Source organism: Solanum stenotomum, chromosome 1, assembly GCF_019186545.1.
Source record: "Solanum stenotomum isolate F172 chromosome 1, ASM1918654v1, whole genome shotgun sequence".
NCBI lineage: Eukaryota > Viridiplantae > Streptophyta > Magnoliopsida > Solanales > Solanaceae > Solanum > Solanum stenotomum.
This window is the reverse complement of record NC_064282.1, coordinates 21,341,252-21,362,179: the sequence shown is the minus strand read 5'-3', so window position 1 is coordinate 21,362,179 and position 20,928 is coordinate 21,341,252. Positions and strand designations below refer to the sequence as shown.

The 20,928-nt window shown below is 35.4% G+C and overlaps 2 protein-coding genes across 2 annotated transcripts in view; both read right to left on the bottom strand.

Moving 5' to 3' along the window:
- The window catches only part of LOC125843766 (protein M7), a 236,831-nt gene that overhangs the window by 117,860 nt on the left and 98,043 nt on the right, over nucleotides 1-20,928 (bottom strand). The gene's annotated exons all lie outside the window — the stretch shown is intronic.
- LOC125843806 (uncharacterized protein At5g08430) lies at nucleotides 1,669-19,699 on the bottom strand. The gene is made up of 10 exons (XM_049523013.1): nucleotides 19,551-19,699; nucleotides 18,066-18,743; nucleotides 14,872-14,984; nucleotides 13,527-13,586; nucleotides 12,201-12,251; nucleotides 8,981-9,051; nucleotides 5,964-6,175; nucleotides 3,776-3,841; nucleotides 2,534-2,599; nucleotides 1,669-2,154 (listed from the first exon to the last, which is right to left on the bottom strand). The coding sequence occupies exons 2-10, from the start codon at nucleotides 18,703-18,705 to the stop codon at nucleotides 1,745-1,747; spliced, it is 1,689 nt and encodes a 562-aa protein (XP_049378970.1). The 5' UTR covers nucleotides 18,706-18,743; nucleotides 19,551-19,699; the 3' UTR covers nucleotides 1,669-1,744.

Here is a 20,928-nt window from a genome sequence, read left to right as displayed (position 1 = left end):
ATTTATACTTAAATATATAAACTATATATATTCGTGACAGTTTATATATCAGATCATTCAAAAACATTAAACTGTAATTATCTCGTTAGAAAAGGCTCCACTTTTTTTATGAAATAATTTGAAGTCCCACATAGACTTTTTAAGCATTCCAAAAAGTTGCAACTTTTTTGCTTAGTCCAATCATTTTGTCATGTCTTATTTCATGAAAAGATGCTCAATGTTTTAGATTAATGTCAATGACTTTATAGATTGGCCAATGAAATGCAAACAATGAGCTATCCCTCACAAACCTATATTTTAATTAAAATCTTACACCTATGTGTAAGTGATATGGTGGAGAGACCCTAGTGAAAGATTTTAAGTTATATTCCCACTATAAAGGGTTAAGTCTTTTAGCAATATGTTGGTTTATTTTTATTTTTTTCTTAATTACAATTGTATACCGTAAAATATAATTTCCTAATATTGATTTATACCCACTTTCCTTGGTGTCAAAATTTGCTTTCATCTTTTTAATTATATTCATACCGTGCTCACATGTTTTTTTACTATATATACAGAGATCCTATTTCTATCTTTGTTGGATAGAAAACTATTTCCGATAGACCGTTAGCATTTATTCACCAATTTTACACCTGAAAAGCAAATACAGCACAAAAGAATTATTCAGCTTGCAATTTCATTTTGATTTATGAAGAATTTCTTAAAAAAAAAAAAAAGGTTCCTGACATTTTCGGTGCAAATTGTAAAATGAAAAACATGAAAACCATTTATAAAACATTTTTACAACTAGAAAAAAACAGTTTTGGAGTAGTATGAATCTTTAAATTAGAGAGAATGTGGTAACAAAATATTTATGTAAAATATGGGAAAAGAACATTTGTACGGAAACAAGTGACTACCACTTTACTTTCACAACCCTGTTCTTAACTACTAATGTGTGTTTACTGCTTGATACCATCAATATATATATACACTTTGATACCGATGGTATCAAAGAGAAAGAAGCAGTTGAAAACACTACTCAGTTACTCCTTGATACCATTACCATATATATATATATAGTATTTGTTCCTCCCTGATAGCATCAAGGAGGAACAAATAGTATTTTAGTGAAAAGACTGCTCAATTACTATTTAATACCATCAGAGTATAAGGATGAAGAAGCAACGGTTCAACAAATAGAAACAGTCGTGTAACATATTTCGGCCATGGATCCAATTTGTGTAGTTTTCCCAAATATAAATTCCCTCAATGAGAAAAGCTTCCACCCAAAACCAGTCATTGACTAATGAATGCAACAGTTGGTAACAAAAGTTGATGAGAACTAAAAGTGATTGGCAACAAAATTTTCATCTGTAAGAGCATTTTGTTGTGCTAACTGCTAAAAGGCCACATTATTGACTAGTAACAGAAAATTCACTCTGTTCATCACTTCACATTACAAAGCATCTATTCTTGTACTAAACTCTAAAGGGCCACCTCAATAAGAAGTTAAATTGACTAGTAACAGTACTTGCAAACATAAAATGCAGCAATGGCTGCAAGGATTGATCCTATTATCATGAGAAATATGTATCTTAGTCTACTATGGATCAATGATCATAGAATAAAGACATTAAAGAAGCAAATGAACCTTTTTCTTATAACTCGGCAACCATGATTGACAACTCTGAAACAACTTTTTGCGGAAGTTCAGAGATTGCCAACCTAGAACTGGTGTTAGAACACGACATGTGATGCTTCATTGGATGGGGAAAAAATGGCGAAGCAAATCAACCAACAAGACAGCTTCTTGTGGGCTTTGGTCAACCTTCCACACACTGAAGCCAGGCCCGAAGTAGTAACCAGCATCACTCCAGTATTTCAACAATGCCAAAGAAAAAGGACCTTGTATGATACCACGAGGATCCACATAGTGCCAAATTGCGACATCAGGGTTCATCACATCAGTAGACTGATTTCCATATCTTTGGTCCTCAACATCTGGATCATCATCGCTCAATTCAATTACCTCAGTTTGAACTGCCTGGCCCTGTACTTGATGTGTGACAACATCTTCTCCAGAGGCCACGACCTGTATTTCTTCACCTCTTTCAACTCTTGCAGAAATGGTAGAATCTCTTTGTTCTTGAATCATGTCTGCTTGTTGATCTGTGTTATTTCAGATACAGAATATTTCAGAAACCAATTAGAGGACCATGTGTAACCCAACTTGTTTATTAAGTTATTAATATTACATTATTAGGTTCCATAATTGAAACTTCATGGTACCAAGGTTTTTTTTCTAGTGCATGTACTTCATTGACAGGCAAATTCAAGTTCGCAAATATGTTTCCTTCTTTTTTATACTTTGAAGATGTATCACACCATAATATTTGTCACCTTTTGATCACTAAATATAAATGTTACGAACCTTGCCAGACTTCAGGCTTTTTAAACCCAAAACTCAAGTTACTCTGGTCTCGATCAACAAAATTAGAAAACAAACTAAAGGCACTTAATTTCAAAAACCAGGGAAAGAAGGAATCACCATTTCCATTAGCAATGGATGCATCTCCACTTACAAACCTCCTATCGGATGGGACCATGATATCTCCTGAAAATAAAATACAGTCACACTTGGGTAAAGTATAAGAAATCATATGTCAGATATTGACTGAGCAAAGTATAGTGATCCTTCTCTCATCGTTGCGAGGCTGTCAACTAGAAGAGTGGATGTTAGGCACGTAGGGAAGACTCTGACTATGTACGTTGGCAGTATCCCTCATCATGGATTGTTCTTTGATTGAAGGAATGGGACAGAAGAGAACCAGGACCAAATCCTCCACACATCACACATTCAGTCTGATCTTATCTGCGCTATTGTTCGATCATAACTATACTGTATTAGGGACTCCGTTTCGGGATCTTCATTGACTGGATAAAGAGTTTCAACTGATGGGAGGTTCTTTAGTTGGGTGATTGACTTAGAAAAGCAACCTTTTGCGCTAGGCCCTCACTTACTGTATTAGGGACTCCGTTTCGGGATCTTCATTGACTGGATAAAGAGTTTCAACTGATGGGACGTTCTTTAATTGGGTGATTGACTTAGTAAAGCAACCTTTTGCGCTAGGCCCTCACTTGCTACGAAATCCTCCCTCCATACCATGACATGTCTGTATATAGAAATAGAGCCTTACAAGAATTAGACAGCTTCGAGCAGACTCCAGGCCTTTGGGCTATTTCAAATAAGGCAGGAACGGAAACAAGACCGAGAGGGGAACAGAATGGAATACTAGGAGAGAATCCTTAACTTTATTTAAGTCCTAAGATTCTCCCTCCTCTCGGCCTTGCTTTCATCCCTGTCACATTTGCATTAGCTCCCAAGACAGGGAGTCTTCTTGAAGCTGTCCAAGTAAAGTAGTGCCAGATACAAATGAAATAGTTTTTTCTCTTTTTTACAGCAGTCAATTCCTTATTCTATCCTCCTCTGAGGGGTTCCATAAGCAAACATTGTTGTGGAAATCAAGGGGGAGTACCATTTTAGAAAAAATCAAATAGTTTTCGATTCCCCCCAAGCTTATGGGTCAATTACTTGGGGTAACCAGTCGATCAACTGACCAAAGCTTAAATCCTTATGAATCAGCCATCCGGGCTAGTCGACTTAGGCCTTCGTGAAAACGTCCACAGGGTGTTAAGCAAGGTGAGGTGAGTTTGAAAGCTAGAGAGTTCATGAGGATGCTTTTCTAAGAAAAAGACGCTTCATTTCAAAAACCCAGGAAGAAGAAATTACCATTTTCGTCAGCAGTGAATGCATCTCCATTTACGAAAATCCTATTAGATGGGATCATGGTATCTCCTGAAAATAAAATACAGTCACACTTGGGGAAAGTATAAAAAATCATGTCAGATATTGACTGAGCAAAGTATTGTGCTTAATCAGATTGCAGGAAACAATATAACTAAAGAAAAATAAAAATGTAGAATAGCTACCTATAATTACAGAAAAGATTTAGCCTTACCCTCACAACATGCAAGCATAGTATACAAGTGAAAAAGGACTAGCAAATTTGATATAGCAAAAGATGACTAAAATAAGCATAACATCCAGTTTGCGAACCTCGCATACTCAAACTAAATACTAAACTTACCCATCAAGACCAAGATTCAACGATTTGAACTGACTAACATAAATATCAAATTTTCAAGAGGCAGAAATAGTATTAAATCGAACAATTTGATGCTGGAAGAATATTATTTTGAGAAACTATTGAATTGTGTGACTGCCTCATCTAAAGAGAGGGCACTTCTTAATTCTAATTATGTCTTCAGCAGAAGGCATCACCAAACGTTGGGGAAGGCAGATGAATTCCCCCAACACAAACTGGCATGGCCTTGCTTGTCTAAGTCCCACTTTGAGAGGTAAAAAAGACCCAGCAGAGAGCTTCTGGCGATGGGTTGGAGACCTGGACTGGCTTTAAAGAAGTAATTGAATACTAGAGTATGAAAAGTCTTTTGGGACACCTACTGGTTAGCATTTTATGCATTAAGAGACAAAAGGGAAATTCACACTAGCAATTTTGGGCAGGTTCATCAATCATTTAGGACAGGGACAGAATAACCAAGTCGAAGTTTGGCATATTACTAAAAAAGAAACAGCTAATTTGTCTACTGGAACTTTTTCTCATAGGAGTATTGCAAAGATATACAATGCACTGCATCATATAATCTAATCAATTCTGCTGGCAACTGACAGCTCCAATATTTGTTCTCTTTGGCGCTGCTGGTCACTCGGTAGAAATCATTGATCTGATATGTCCCACCTTCCTCATCATATGCACATTATAGGTTGGAAAGATTATAGACGAGGAACACTAAAGGAAAAAGAACATAAGAATCCTTTTTGCTACCACCTTTGTCCCTAACACATTACAGCCACCTTTACTTTCACCAACTTCTCTTGCCAAATCAAAAATATCTGGTAGGCAACCCCAAATACGTTACTCCCATCGTTTCAAAATAAATATTGTTTTTAGCTTGGGCATACTCCTTAAGAAAACTACACACTCCTAGAAAGTTAGAAGTGTCATTACCAACTTACCCTTAATCAAATGCCTTTAAAAGAAGTAGCTCTTTATCCTTAAAAAAAAAAAAAAGTAGCTCTTTAATGGTTTCTTGGTTATGTAAAATTTCATTTATTTAATAAGGGTAAATTGGAGAAGAATTAATGCCTTATTGATTTTGTGAAACACCACTTATTTTGAAACAAAATAAAAAGGTGAAAACACCATTTATTTTGGAATGGAAGGAGTAGATGACAGAGGTATCTGCTCACATTAACTCAACTGGTGCCTCAAAGCAAATTAGACATCTTCAATGGTCTCTTGTATATCTACCACAACTAAAGATCATTTTCTTTTCCAATTACAATTGTCAAAAGCACAAACCTATCTCAACCATCAGGACAATTCGAACTTTTTTAACTCCAGGGGAAAAAGTAGTGGTATAGCATTTCAAGATTCCAAACAATAACTGATTCCTGAGGAAAGAAAAGTCACTACTAACTTCAGCCCGTACTAAAGTTGTCTGCCAGTTCGACAGTCAATTAGTTTGGTTTTTCCATTACTCAAGCTATTTTAACCTGTCATTCCCTTTCATTCCTTTCCCTTCCGCTGAAACGATCTCCATTTACTGCCCCATCCCCAACCCTAGTCAAAACAATAAAAAATGGCTCTCTCGAACTCTGTTCAGATTAAAACTATTGTTTCAGGAATCAATCTCAAAATAACTTATTTGAGTCCAAACTTATTAAGCTTTCAGACTGACAGATGAGGTAGTAAGAAAGTTTTGTACATATTGCACATCCAAATGCTTCTAGAAAAATGGCTAAACTCCAATAAGTAAAACAAAAAGGGAAGGTTTAACTGAATAAGCTTTTAGAAACCGTGAAGTTCTGTGGCAGAGAGGATGTTAGAGCTCACCTGCACCAGAAATGTCAGTAGCTCCATTAGCAGTTGACTTTGGTGAACAACCATTTTCTCTTTCTTGCTCCACTACATTTTCTTCTAGGGCATCAACAGTTTTAACTTCAGGCACTAATTCCTCAGCTACAACGTTTGGCATCACGGAAAAGAGTCTATCCTGTTCTTTTTTTGTGTGTAGCAGCTGCTTCCTCTCCAGAAACTCAAACAATGTAACTCTAAAGTAGGTCAAGGAGACACTTAGATTCATCACCAGGATCAACAAGTAAAACAGGCTTTTAGCTTTTACATTGAAGTCCCAACAACCAGAGAGACATAATTTTGTAAACTTTGCCTTAAAACTAGCATACAGAAGCGATATTGAAGCAATCCAGCAAAGAACAAATATGAACCAAAGGAAACTTGGATAACTTTCTCAATGAAAGCATACTAATAGGGGCTTTCCATTAAACAGGATGTATTGTCATTAATACTCTATATATGCAATAATAACTATCCAGAGTTTTAGAAACATGCAAACACATGAACTTAAAATATTCCCCATGTAAAGAATAATTGAAGGAGTTATTCTAAAGTAAGAACCAGAAAGAGATGTGTCGAGCAAATTGACTCAATCATCTCAGGAGTACTACTACTGTCTATTTATACTTAACATTGTTAAGACCCCATGGCGGTTAAGTGTATATATAATTTTGAGAGTCATTCTAAATATTTTTGAGTCTGTGTCAGGTTTGCACATAAACTGGAACAAGAGTTTCATTTACCCAGTAAACACAGTACCAAATATTGAGGACTTAGAGTACAAGATTGGAGGGAAAGTAGGTGAACTACCAACAACCTACTTGGGAATGCCTTTGGGGGCCAAGAGCAAATCAAGTGGAATATGGAGTGGTGTAATTGAAAAGTGTGAAAGGAAGCTCGTGAACTGGAAGTGTCAATATCTATCCTCAGGTGGCAGACTAACTCTAGTTAACAGTGTCCTGGATGCCTTGCCATCATACATGATGTCAATATTCCCTATACTAGCCAAAGTAACCAAGAGGTTAGATGCAATTAGGAGGAACTTTCTATGGAAAGGCAGTGAAGATAAGAAGAAGTATCATTTGGTCAAATGGGAAAAGTTGCTAGTTAGCAAGAGAGGGGGTGGACTCAACATCAGAGATCTGAGTACGCAGAATAAGAGCTTGATGATGAAATGGTTGTGGAAATTTGCCTCACCAGAAGTATCTCTATGGAAGGAAGTAATAGCAGCAAAATATGGCATGGAGGACAAGTGGATGACAGAGGGGGTGACCAGGCCTTATGATTGTAGTGTATGGAGATCAATCAGGAACTTATGGCTACTGGTCAAAGATAGAACAAAATGTAAGGTTGGTAATGGAGAAAAAGTGGCATTCTGGAATGACATCTGGTGCAGACAGGAGACACTCAAACAAGCATTCCCTGAGCTACATAGTCTAAGTCAAGCACATGAAGCATCAGTGGCAGACTTATGGACAGGACAAGGGTGGAATTTACATCTGAGAAGAAACTTAAATGACTAGGAAATAACATCCATAGCAAGATTTCATGACACAATGGCTAGGGCTACCAATCTAACAGAAGAACAAGATAGACTGATATGGAAAGGGGAGAGAAAGGGAGAGTTCACTGTAAGATCTGCATATCGAGAATTGAGACCTATTGAAGAGCAGCAAGCAGGATGGCCTTGGAGGATGATCTGGAGAACAAAAATCCCATACAAGGTGAATTATTTCACATGGCTTTTGGCAAAGGAGGAAGTCTTGACACACGAAAATTTGAACAAGAGGAAACACAACCTCTGCTCCAGATGTTATTTATGCGAAGAACAGGTAGAGACAGTCAACCATCTCTTTTTACACTGCAAATGGACAGATCAATTATGGCAGATGTTCATTCACAAGAGGAAGATCAAATGGACAAAACCAGGGAGAATCACAGAAGTTCTAAAATGCTGGAATAGTGATGGAAATGCAGGAAAAAAGGAGGAGAGATGGAGGATTGTCCCAGCATGCATTTGGTGGACAATTTGGAAAGAAAGGAATCAAAGATGTTTTGAAGGAAAGAACAACAATATTTAGAAGATAAAGATAAACTGCCTAGGTCTTTATTATTTTTGGTGTAAGCAAGTAGTAATAGGAAATTCTGAAGATGTTTCTAATGTTATTGACTGGCTGTAATTAGAAGATCTTAGGGCTGTTGTAAGTATAAATTTTTGGAGGGGAACTACTCTTTGATGTAGTATTCCTGTAATGTTGCCTTTCTCAAAAAAAAAAATAATCGCCTTGTATAGTTTTGAACAATCTTCCTAACTTGAACTAACTTTTGTGGTTGAGTCAAGCCCAACAATCATTTTCTCAACATGGTATCAAAGTCGGACGTATCCTTGATGTTGGACTACCCAATGTTGGGCCCCCTATGTTATATTAGTGCATCTTCTAGATATTCAGTCTTGAGTGTGCAGGGAAGGGGAGTCAGAATCTACATGGGCCTGTATGGGTTGTACCCTCTTTGAAAGGTCTTGGACAATTCTCATTACTTGAGCAAAATTTTGAGGTTTATCTCAACAAATTTATTTCCAAAATATTTAACCTACTGTGACTTCTGTCTCGAACTACTTTGACCTATTTCGCTACATGAATTGTTTTTCCTCCAACTGCACAAACAAATTAACTAATCCAGAATAATCAGAAGTACTATAAACCAATACCGACTAACATAAACTAATATCCAAGAAATCCTCGAGGGCCAGTGGTGCACAGTTCAGAACTCAGTGAATGATGTCCCCCTCTACCCTTCCCAATTATATACCATGTTTTTGTCTACCACAAGGCGAAGTAGGATTACCAACATATAATCTGCAGACGACAATTACCAACTGTTGCTTTTCTTATGCAGGAATGGAAATTGCTGCATTAAAGAGCAGGTTTTGCCTTGCAACCACTAGAAGATGCAAATATTTTAATAGCAGAACCTTAAGACATATGAAAGGATATTGTTTGCGCCATCCCTTTTCATTGGCATGATCAATGTGCTTTTGTAACAACACAACTTCTCTCTCAATCCACTGTAGCCAAATCAAAAAATGAGATAAGAGTAAAAATTAGATACACATGGAAATGAACAACATAGTTGCAAATCTGTATACAATAACAAGCAACTACATGAGTAACAAACCATGCAACATCCTTCGGAAGAATAACAAGTACAAGTCCACATGCTTCTGGCAAAAGTTCAAATACCACCAGGGCACATTTTAAACATGGTTGCATGTGAAATGATATTTATTTTACTTGATGATAAGATTATTAATCACAAGAAAAATGAAAATTCTTAACAGATGAGATCAATTCAGCAGCACTTATTTAACACATTCATCTATGATACTAAATGTTTAGTGTTCCACATTATTTGAGAGAACGGGATGGTCTCTTTATATGAGCTTGGGTAATTCTGACCTTATGAGCTAGCTTTTGGGATTGAACTATGTGCAAAGTCTTTTTTCTTGACACGGAATCAGAGCTAGATCCATCCCTGTTCTTGATTTACCCTTTCACGCAAAGTCTATTATATTGTCCACGCATCAAATATCCAACTCCAAGTGTGTGAAAGGGTGTTAAGTGTCATACATTGATTGAACAATGTCTCCTTATATGCTTATGGACAATCATCATCTCATGAGCCAGATTCCGAGGGTAAGTTAGAGTCGAGATCGATTTCATTTAGAACAACTACACCTCAGTCCCAAACAAGTTGAGGTTGGCTATATGAATTCTCACTAACCATGTTACTCCATTTAAGCTCACCTCACTAAGCATTTTTTCAATTGTCAAAGGTAATTAATTCATTCAAACAAAATTTTCTTCTATGGTTCAATAAGTGAACTTGCTAAAGTAGGGATTTTCAATGCCATAGCTTCTCGTGAAAAAGATGATATCGCTGTGTACCTACCTCTAAAACTGATCTCATGCGGTGAAAAGAAAAATAAGAGAACAGATAAATAGGAAGCTGAATTGGAAAATAGACAACATCATAGTTTATGAAGAAAATTTCTCTGACTTAAACCACCTCCCAAGAATCCTATCAGTATCTCTCCTACGTTCTTTCCCACAGCCACTGCTCCTAATTTAATATTCCCACCAGCAAGGCAGCAACACACTGGGTCGAATTCACATCCTTCACCTGAATGTTGAGCTTCTTCTCGAACAGGTTATTATCGAACATTGGTTGGCAAGCTCAATTATCTCATGATGACATGACTAGACATCTCATTTGATGACAGTATTATTAGCAAGTTTATCCAAGCCCTTTGGGAGTCCTTTGAATGAAATTATTCAAATTGTTAGGTATATCAAAAAGCCTCTACAGGCATTGGCACCTAAGTGAATTTTCCAGCCTTTTCCAACATAAATGTTTCCTCTCGAGGGTCACCTATCAATATAGTTGACCCATCAATATCTTTATCGTTTTGGTCACCGAAATAGTGTTACCAGGAGTGGGAATCTAATTTCTGCACAGTTTTTATTGTTTTACCGTGGCAATGATGAACTCTTTTGACTTTTGCAGAGTCGTATCAAGTCGTCCTCTTAGGAATTCTCCAAATTTATCTTGCAATGATTAAAGCCATTTTCTTTGTAATACTAATGTGACCTTTCTGGTAAGTTGTTCCAGCAGCAACAGCATATTCAAGCTATCCTTTCTACTCTTTCTCGAGACTACATCTAGAACTTTTTATTACTTGTCACATAATACCAATTGAGCATATTAATCATCAGAAAATAGGTTTGAGTGATTCAAACAATTGAATAATTTCCTTTTTTTATAAGAAACAATCAAATAATTTCCTTATTTGATTTTAATGAGTTGCTCAAGTACAACGAGGTGTGTAAACAGGTACACCCACAATTGCATATGTTTTTCAAACTAGTAATCCTGCGGCTTATGTTTCTTAGTCTTCTCTTTTGCCCTTAATGACAATCTTTTATAGCCACACAAATGTTATGGCATGTTTAAGACCATTAGTATTCAAGTTTCATAGCCACGCAAAATGCTAAGGCATGTTTAAGACCATATGTTTCAAAGCCTTCTTTTGTTTCTTAAACACTATGTTTGATCGGAAAGGGTCACCTAAAATGAAATCACCTTTGTTCTGAAGGCCTAGCGAGTTCCTTTTTTTTTCAAAGGCAACTAAGGGGAGTATTTGATATTCTCAATCTCTTTGTATTGTTACATTGGCAGCTGGTCCCAAACCGTGGTAATTGAAATCAGTCATGCTATGTACTCCTTCTTTGACTTTAAACGCAATCCTATATGCCTGGTTGTCCCCTCAATCTAAATATCCATTAGCCGTTTGTCTCAATCACTTAATTGTTCACTTGCCTTTTTCAATAACTTTGTTGTTATCTAGATAGCAATCTTTGAAACTCAGTCACTTCCCAATCTTGAAATTCCCTTCTAAATCTCAAGTCCAAAAAGTCTCTCCACCCCCTAATTAGTTGTACTCTTTAACAAGTTATTCTGTACAATCTCTGAATATCATCTCAATAATATGTCCCCAAAAATTTATTCTATCTCTGTCTTGACCTTGAATGAGATATTTTCCCAAAAAAATACTCCCATGCCTTCATGATATTCCTCCACAAACCACAACCGAAATGATTTACTATTGTTGATTCATAAATTATGGAATGATCTCCTAATCCTTCGTTAGGTATTACATAATTACATTCAACAGCTTCCCTCTATGAATAGGTGTTCTGAACATGTAGCCTATACACCTACAAACACTCTCTGAATACAGTTCACTATTATCGATTGATTTCTATAAAATATTTTGAGTGATATTGTTAGTTCATCTTCTATACAGCTTTATCTGAAGACATAACTCCTATAACAATGTACCAAAAATACTAATAACTCCTATAACAATGTACACCAGAGTTGTGAACAACTTCCCTCTCAGTCACTCACATTTCACATTTCTGAGTCTTCCAACTGGAGTATGGTCTTAACATATACACAGTATTATTGACATCATCAATTTATATTAAGGTCAAACATCTAGCCAGGAAAAAAGGGTTGAAAGTTGCATATAATAAGCATAGTGTAGCTGGATTTTCACAAACCATTTCTTTGAGAAAATAACTTCCAGCTCAAACAAAATGCAGTTGACAAGGACAACCAGACAAAGAGACTCGGTGGAGAATTCAAACTTACATGCTTAGTGATATCCTTGTGCAGAACTTGCGCTTTTGACTCAAGCTCCAACTGCCAAGAAGTGGGTAAATCAATTGCCAACTTGAAAACAAAGTTATGAAGTTAAAGAAAAAAAGGCCATACATCACCAATCTGAAGAAGAAAGTTACAATGTACTAAACATAACTCAAAATGGAAGTAAATCTCAACCTATAGTACTAACAAGTCAAGAAAACTTAAGATTTACTCTTTCCCACATAAATAAAAGCATTCATAAGAAGAAAGAATAGGACCAGATTATTAAGTATTAACATAGTTCAACTCTGAGACCATGCAAAATCCAAGCTAAATATTCACACCAAAGTTATTCAGAGTAATAAATCATTGAGAGAGTGTCAAAATCTAGAAGAATACAGTAACTGACAATTTCCAATACAGCAGTCTACAGAAAAATAATTTAGAAGGAAAAAAAAAGAAGTTAATATTGGAAGAGGTGGTGTTTGTTTTTGCCACATAATTACAACAACAGTGGTATGAAGCTGAAATGACACAGTAGAGGTCAGACACTAAGATCGAAGCTATTAGTTTGTTAAAGTAAAGAGCAAAGCTCGTCAATTTGAAGAGATACGCCTACTCAAGACAATATTATACACAGTTCTTTTCCATGTCTTTTCATTTATATATAAGTTGTCCAAGTGATCATTTCCTCAGAAGGTCTACAATATCAATAGCAAAGAAAACCTGAAGTTTTCATGAAGAACTTTTTTTCACAAATTGTGTATTTCATCCTCTCCTTAGGAATCAACAATATCCACCTCAGAGGGAAGAAGCGGAATCTTTTTACAAGTCTCACTAGATTCTCTACCAAATACAGGATTGACAAAATATCCATAATCAGTTAGCTACAGCTTAAAAAACCTTGTAGAGATTCCTTTGTTATCAAATCAAGGAAAATTGCACCAAGAAAAAAAAAAGAGATATGCAGACATGACTTAAGATAATCAGCTTCGTCTGTATGCAATAATTCTTGATTCCAGTAACGTCAAAGTAATAATCAGATTTCGAGCATAGCAGAAGTGAAGAAAGAAGAGAAATCGAGAATGATGGTAGGAAAGTAATGTATCACCTTTGACAGGAAAGGACGTCACAAGCAAATGAAAATAGGAGATGCAAAACAAAGGAAGAAGAAAATATAAAGGACAGGAGGGTTCGATTTGAGAGGAGAACGGTAGTGGGTAGGCCCATTATCCACCGAGTTTTAAACCATGCGCCATTGCCCTCGGGGATATCTCGGTTATCAAGATAAATTGTAGAATGATAGACTTGCTGGTGCTTTAGATATCTTACAACAGTAGGCCTCTTGAGCAAACCAGCTTTTATTCTTTCACGCAAATCCTCACATTCTTCCTGTCAAGAAAACGAGAAATTCTTGAAAGAGGAAACATATATAATATTGAACAAATGAAGCAGAAATATAATGGTATATAGCAAGTGTTCATACAGAAGAAAAGCTTTTGACATATGCACAAACAAATTTTAGACATTTTTTTTTGTGTGTGTATATAAATGAGTCAGGATGAAGGAGAAGTGTTGCAGTAGATTGACATCCACTATATGATGATGGATTGCTTGTGTGAATACACGCAAGGATACACCCACACAATATACATATACATCCGATACAATCCATCCCCTCTAGTTGCATTTGTTCTCTTATCAGAGCCAAACTATACCACTTTTTACATAACATAGATTAATTTCCCTTTGAATAATAACATTTAAAACTTCAGAAACTATATAAAAATAAGTAAACTTACAAAGCTATCTACAGTAATATCTTGGTCAAACATTATTATGTTAAATTCTCAAGAAGTGAAATATGATAAATATTTTGAGACACGGGTATATTTAGGTATGCAGTCATAAGAAATTAGTCATATAAGAAAACAGGAGCCCACCAATCTTGTTTAAGTTTGCAAATCTATTGACTAACACCATACAAGAGAGAAAGACAACTCTATATACCAAAGCTGCTGTGTTGAAAGAAATTGACAAATACACTCGATCCAAAAACATCAAGCAGTTCTACAGATATGAAATATGTTCATGCTAAATGAAGTACTTATAGTAGTAGCATATTTAGTATAGCTAAATAGTGACAAGGAGTTTCTCACACCAAGTACCTAGGTAGTCCACACAATCAGAAGTACTTTATCAATAAAACGCAAGTTACCGCACTCAAGGGTGTGTGACCTAACGGTCAATGAAGTGAGACAATATCACAGGGACCAGTTAACCCGGTACCTATGCTAGTGGGAGATGGCAGTTACGTGGCATATGTTAGGTGCACATTTTTTTTTATGACAATGTTAGGTGCACATAAAATGGCATGGACACCACCATTTCCGAAAAGATGAAAAATAATAATAATAATAAATTTAAAACATGTATATTCCTAGTTTTGATCAATTATTAAACATCCTCTGATGCATTTCTCGACCTTTGAATAGAATATATTTTCAAGAAATCATTTTTTCTTTTTTGTGAAAATTAAAAACCACTCAGATGTTTTGCCAAAGTCAGTCTCAGAATTGCCATAATCCATCCCAAGAGGGGGCAGAGAATGGAGTAATTTCGAATCAGAGCCATCCAACACTATGATTGACCATATATACTGTTAACAGTTGCTTACCTCATAAAAATTATCATCAGATAAGGATGATATTGGAATGTCTTTCATCAAATTTGAAAGTTGAAGGTGAATTTCAAAAGCTGCATCACTGGCTGACATAACCTTTTTGACACCTGTGAAGCATTCAAGCTTTACAATGAAAGAAGCAAGGAGGATAGAGAATATTACTTAATGGAAAAGACTGCATTCGTTTCCCCTTTTCTCATGGTCCTCTTCAACTATGCACACTCTAAGAAACACAAACATAAATCAGACATAATTCAGAATTGCCTTTGAGCATCAAAGTTTCAGGTAAACTACATATTTTAGGATTCATAATTAGGCACACAGTATTTTTTGGGAGTAGCTATTTTCTTCTTCCTTATTGTTGTCCAGTACCCGCAGGGAGTAAGCTAATTGTTTGTGTTGCCCTTGGAGATTCATGAGAATTCCACAAGGAACAAAGACGATGAAAAGGAGAAGAGAGATTGGCATTAGGAGGAGATAACCTCTTTTAGAAGCATATCTTGAGACAATTTAAAGAACAATAAACAAAAGCAAGCAATTAGATTATACAAATATTTCCTTTATCGTCATGCAAGCAAAATTATTGGTATTAGACAAGGTTTAAGTGGATCTACACCTACAGTAGTCTCAGAACATATATCCCAATCATAAGTGTCCGTCACTTTATAAAGTTACCTTTCCACTAACACAGGATATGTGATGAAAAAAGTGCAGTCTCCCTAAACAATGGTAGAATAATGATGATAATTGTAGAAGTAACAACTCCTCCCACCGACAGTTAGTGAGGACATAATTCAACAACTATGCACCAAGTAGATAGAAATCTAGCTAGTCCATTTGCTATTTTACCACACTATAGTTCTTGCAGAAAACCATGTCCATATACTCAAGACATGGCAAAGTTGAGAGGAATCTGGAGCCAAAAGAGTCATTTTTTTCCTCCAAAATGCATAAAGGGCCACTCACGAAATTTTCTTTAAAAAACATGGAAAAACTCACTGGCTGGGCAGCGAGAAAGAAAGAAAAATAGAATACATATCTCGTTGATTGTGCAGCGAGATTGTCTTAGTATTTACGTCATTAACCGTTGTTGAAATCATAAAGGATCTCGCTCCCTCACCAACGAATTGTCCCTTTTGGTTAAAAAATTAAGTGGCCCTTTATGCATTTTGGAGGAAAAAAGTGGCTTTTTTAGCTCCGGACTCGAGTTCAGAGTGTCAAACTGTGAATATAAAAGAACCAAGTACTCACAAAAATGCAAAAAGTCTTTCCCAACAAATGTCCTGAAGATGTGATCATTAATTACTTAATCAGTAAAGTACATAAACTCGTCTCCACCAGCAATATGATGTATGACTATCTTTGGTGGCAATAAGGGCAAATGGCACCTTATCAAAGAAACCAAAAAAAAATAAAAAAGTAAGGCAACTTCAAATGGCAACAACAACAACAACTTCAAATGGCAGTTCCCATAATAATTCCTTCCCAGAATGAAAATATCCTCAAAGTGGTCAGACGGTATTTTCCTTTTAGCATGCCAAGAGAACAAGGAAAAAAACAAAACCACTTATATTAGGATTTAAGAACAGATGCAAAAAGAGAACATCTATCCAAAGAAGGACGAAAATCAGAAGGGATTTTTTTATAAAATTACCGAAGATAGATTTTTTTGATTAAATAATAAATATTATTAAAGTTTGGGCGAAAAAAGACTTGTTTACAAATAGTACACCAAAAGGTAGAAAACCTACAAAAAGATAAGGTTTTCTACAAACGACACCCAATCTTCTATACATTAAAGAATCTCATGGGTGCACCAAAAAGAAACAAGGGATAAGAGGTTATTCCTCAACTATCGAAAATCATTCTCTATACCTTCAAAAGCCCTCATATTTCTTCTCTCAAAACAACCCATATAAGCGCAAGTGGAGCAACTTTCCACATCCTACTTACCATCTTCCACAAATTATATACAGTCAGACCGATCTATTACAGTCTCGTTTGTTCTGACAATTTTTTGGAGGTTGTTAAACACCCATAACATTTGATGTTTAAAATATTATTTGGTTGTTATAAGCAAAAATTATCCAAAAAGTTTCTTTATTTCTTAATGTTATGAAAAGATCAAAAAAAATTATTCAAATTTAAAATTTCAAAAGATATGCATATTTCACTAATTAAAAATTAGGAAAAACTAATACATTATACTAAATGTTAGCACTTCGTCACCACTTTATAATGATTATCAAGGGAATGAAATCTTTTAATTATGGAAGTGTGTATTCACATAAAAAAAAAATTATCATAAGTGGTCTAGTAAAGTTTCAAAGTATTTGGTCAAAATCTCTAGATTTATTTTTGGTAATCTTCAAGATTTTATTTCTATGAAGATGATTGTTATATTACCAATAAAAGAAGATACTAGTTATAAAATAGAGGAGTAATTTTACAAAAAGAATATTGTTAATAAAGATGGATGTTGTTGTTACAGGTAAAAAGCTGTTATAGAAGGGGATAAAATATAATGTAGAAAATCGATTCCGAAAAAGAACTTGGCTTTTATAGTGAAATGTTATTTATAGGGTGGCTGTTATAGAGAGATCTTATTGTATACTCATGTAAAGAGGAGCAACAATTCAATCTTTCTCTTTTAAAAATATAAAGATGGGAAAATTTCAAGTTCATCGCTGTTAAATAAAGCTCTTACAGAATAAAAATGGATGTCTTTGTAACACCAAAAAACAAGGGGAAACAACAAACACTTGCTTTACGTAAATAAATCAATGTGATGTTATCATACATTTTAATCATGAAACAGCAATTTTTGAGTTATTTGGTAATTTTGTTTTCTTTCTTATTTGCTACTTTCTCCTTTTTCTTACCAGTTTAAGTATAGAAAAGAATTCTGAGTACTTACGACTTCCATATTCATCTTAGGAAACAATCAGCAATCGCATCTTTCTAAGTTTAACTAGAAATGCTCGCAAGGGACCATGACTACGGATTTGTTCACACAAAAACACAGAGGGAATCAGCATTTAAAGGCTGGATTGTTGCTTCCCTCACTTTTTGCCCAAGTCTCTCTTGTAGGGAGGGAAATCTTTAATTTGGAAAACATCAATGCAACATCGATCTTATTTAGTCACTGTAGGATTTTCAAAAAATAAAAGTGCACAATGAAAATATACCTTCAACTTGCTGAAGCTGGTGGGAGTTTTTCTGAAAGTAATCGTTTGGGTCAGATTTTACCCTCACAAAGCTACCCACAATTTTATCTTCGAAACTTTCAGGGGTCTTCAGAAGATCCTGAACTAAGCTCCTCTTCAAGTACACAAGTTTAATGTTTTCAGCAATAACAGCTGCAAAACAGCTTTTAGGAACAACAGGAACCTTTTTCTTTGGACTCCCTGTACTTTTTCTTCCCTTAGATGCTATTAAAACATCCTCCTCTTTCGAACTGTTAGAAGATTCATCCTCTGATTCACCATGGTTCTCACTGAAGTGCACTTCCAACAAATCATAGATTTTTAACCGCGGTATAACTTTCTTTCCGAATAGGGAATGAAGTCGTGCGTCACACATAACCCTCTTTTTCTTTTGTGGATTAAGAAGACCATTCGAATTTACATATTCAGTGACAATCGCCGACACCTCTTGTTGAGAGTAAGATCTGCTTGTATCTTTACCAATTGATTGAAGGAATTCAATCAATGGTTTGGATCCCCATCCAACAAACTCTAGTTTCTTGATCCTGACATTTCTCTTTCTTTTCAAAGAAACAGGTAACTGATCCTTGACTTCTTCAACCCAAAAGGAGTTCCCATCCATGCTGTCGGGATAATATGCCCACACGAGCTTTTACACTTCTGGAAAAGCAATTGCCACAAACTCATATCATAATAGGGACAAGCGCAGAACTGTTTCATTACAAATAAAAGCAAAAACAAAATCCCAAAATGAAATGGTATTTGATGATAAGACAAGCCTCTCTGTCTGTCACGGTTAAAGGCAGAAGTGATGCTCAGCTTGCTTGGAAGATCATAGAAAAGAGTTGTGCAATGAAATCAAATTCAAACTAAATTAACACTGCATCTGATTTTGGTGATGTCGACTTTTAAATATCGTTTTACTCAATCTAAACACAACTACAAATATATCAAATATGTATTCAGGATCTGAATCTCCGCCTAGAGGACAGAAACCAGAGATCTTCATCTGGCCCAGGCCAAATTAATGATTTTATTTCTGCACATGAATCTTATTTCACATTATTATAATGAAAACTAGGTTATTTAAATATCTAACAGAGCATCATGAAAGTAGCCATCAGACTTTTCCATCTTTTTTTAACGAGCAAGGCCAAAAGTAATTATCAGGCTTAATGAGGAAACCCATGAAGGGGGGTAGATTGTACCTTCTTATCTCAGAAGTGTCTTGAGTGCTGCTGCCACAAGGACTCTTTCCAGTAATTGATTAGCAATAGCACCACTAAATATATGTATTCGTCTTCATAGCATTCATACGAATTTCTATTCAAGTATCTTTCGAAAAAATGTTTCAAATATTTATCTACAAAAGCAACTAGATCTCCCAGATTAGTATATAAACTAAAGATTTTCATATTTCAAACTCACAAAAAGAAACCCAAGAGAATAATTTGATTCAGGGTTTACCTTGAGGAAAATACCACTTCCTTGAGTGAAATTAAAGCGTGGTTGTTTTATATTGTTGAGTAGACCCTCTTCATCTTCTCTTGCCGCTCGCTCTCTCCGTCAAAGAGAAAACTTGCCGCCACCTGTTTTAAATCAGTGTCATTGAATGAAATATGCATATAAAAAATAGGTGAATATGTGATGTTTTCTCTAGAAATATTTACCTCAATCTCAACGCCAAAAAATGGAAAAAAAAAATAACATTTATAAATTCCACACAAGCTTAATTACAAAACGCTATTCATTTCACCAAATTTCATCTAGGATGTACGTGTCAGTTACACATTCACCTCTTCTTATTGCTAAATCTTAAGGTCATTTAAGAGATCTAGAAATAAATTAATAAATGGGTCATCAAACATTTGTCATTAGAGATTGGAGGAGAAAAGGGAATAAAAATATCAGCAATTGTTTTATTTTGAGAAGGTAACAGCTGTTTTATATCCAAATAAGACTGCACCAAACTTGATGCAGTCAAGGTTAATTACAAAAGAATAAGATCAGTCTCCTATTCCTTAGATTCACAATGTTCCTATAACATCTACAAATGATTCATGATCTTCCATGTATACTACTCCCTCCGTCCCTAATTACTTGTCCACTTTTGAATTGACACACCTATTAAGAAAATAATGATTGACATAGTGAGTTTACCATTTTACCCCTATTAATTATGAAGTGGATGAATTAAAAACTTGAGATTTCAAAAAATTCTACCATTTTCAAAGCAATTAATTGAGGGTATAATAGGTAAAAAATTGTTCTTTCTTGATTTGTCAAAATGGACAAGTAATTAGGGACAACTAAAAAAGAAAAAGTGGACAAGTAATTAGGAACAGAGGGAGTAATTTACACCAAATAAAGCAAAGCTAAGCACTTCATCTGAATACCCTGGGTGGAGCTGCATTTATCTTCAAAGCATCTTAGGTTCCTTTTCTTCCACATCGTCCACCAAATACAAGCAGGGAAAATTTTCCATCTTCCCTTTTGTGTAGATAAGCTACTATAATTGTTCCAATTTTCCAGAGTCTATAGAATACTTCCAAGTATTACCACACAAGTCCTTTCAAATTTATAAAAATCCTCCACATCTAACTTGTTATTTTGCAATGTAAAGAAAGTTTGTGTAGCTAACCTACTATAATTGTTCCAAATTTCCAGAGTCTACAAAATACTTCCAGGCATTACCACACAAGTCCTTCAAATTTATGAAAATCCTCCACATCTGACTTGTTATTTTGCAATGTGAAAAAAAAATGATCAATTGTCGCTGCTTCTTCTCCACATAGACAACATGTTGACCACATAACTGTAGTCCCCTCTTCATTAAGTTATCTTG

Bases quoted from the DNA above. Each gene is read 5' to 3' on its own strand.
- LOC125843806 (XM_049523013.1), bottom strand. From the start codon at position 18,705: ATGGATGGGAACTCCTTTTGGGTTGAAGAAGTCAAGGATCAGTTACCT. The intron at 13,587-14,871 runs GTAAGCAACTGT...TTTTCTTGACAG, and splicing joins CTGATGATAATTTTTATGAG to GAAGAATGTGAGGATTTGCG. The intron at 6,176-8,980 runs ATATCCTTTCAT...CTTTAGAGTTAC, and splicing joins GAAAAGGGATGGCGCAAACA to ATTGTTTGAGTTTCTGGAGA.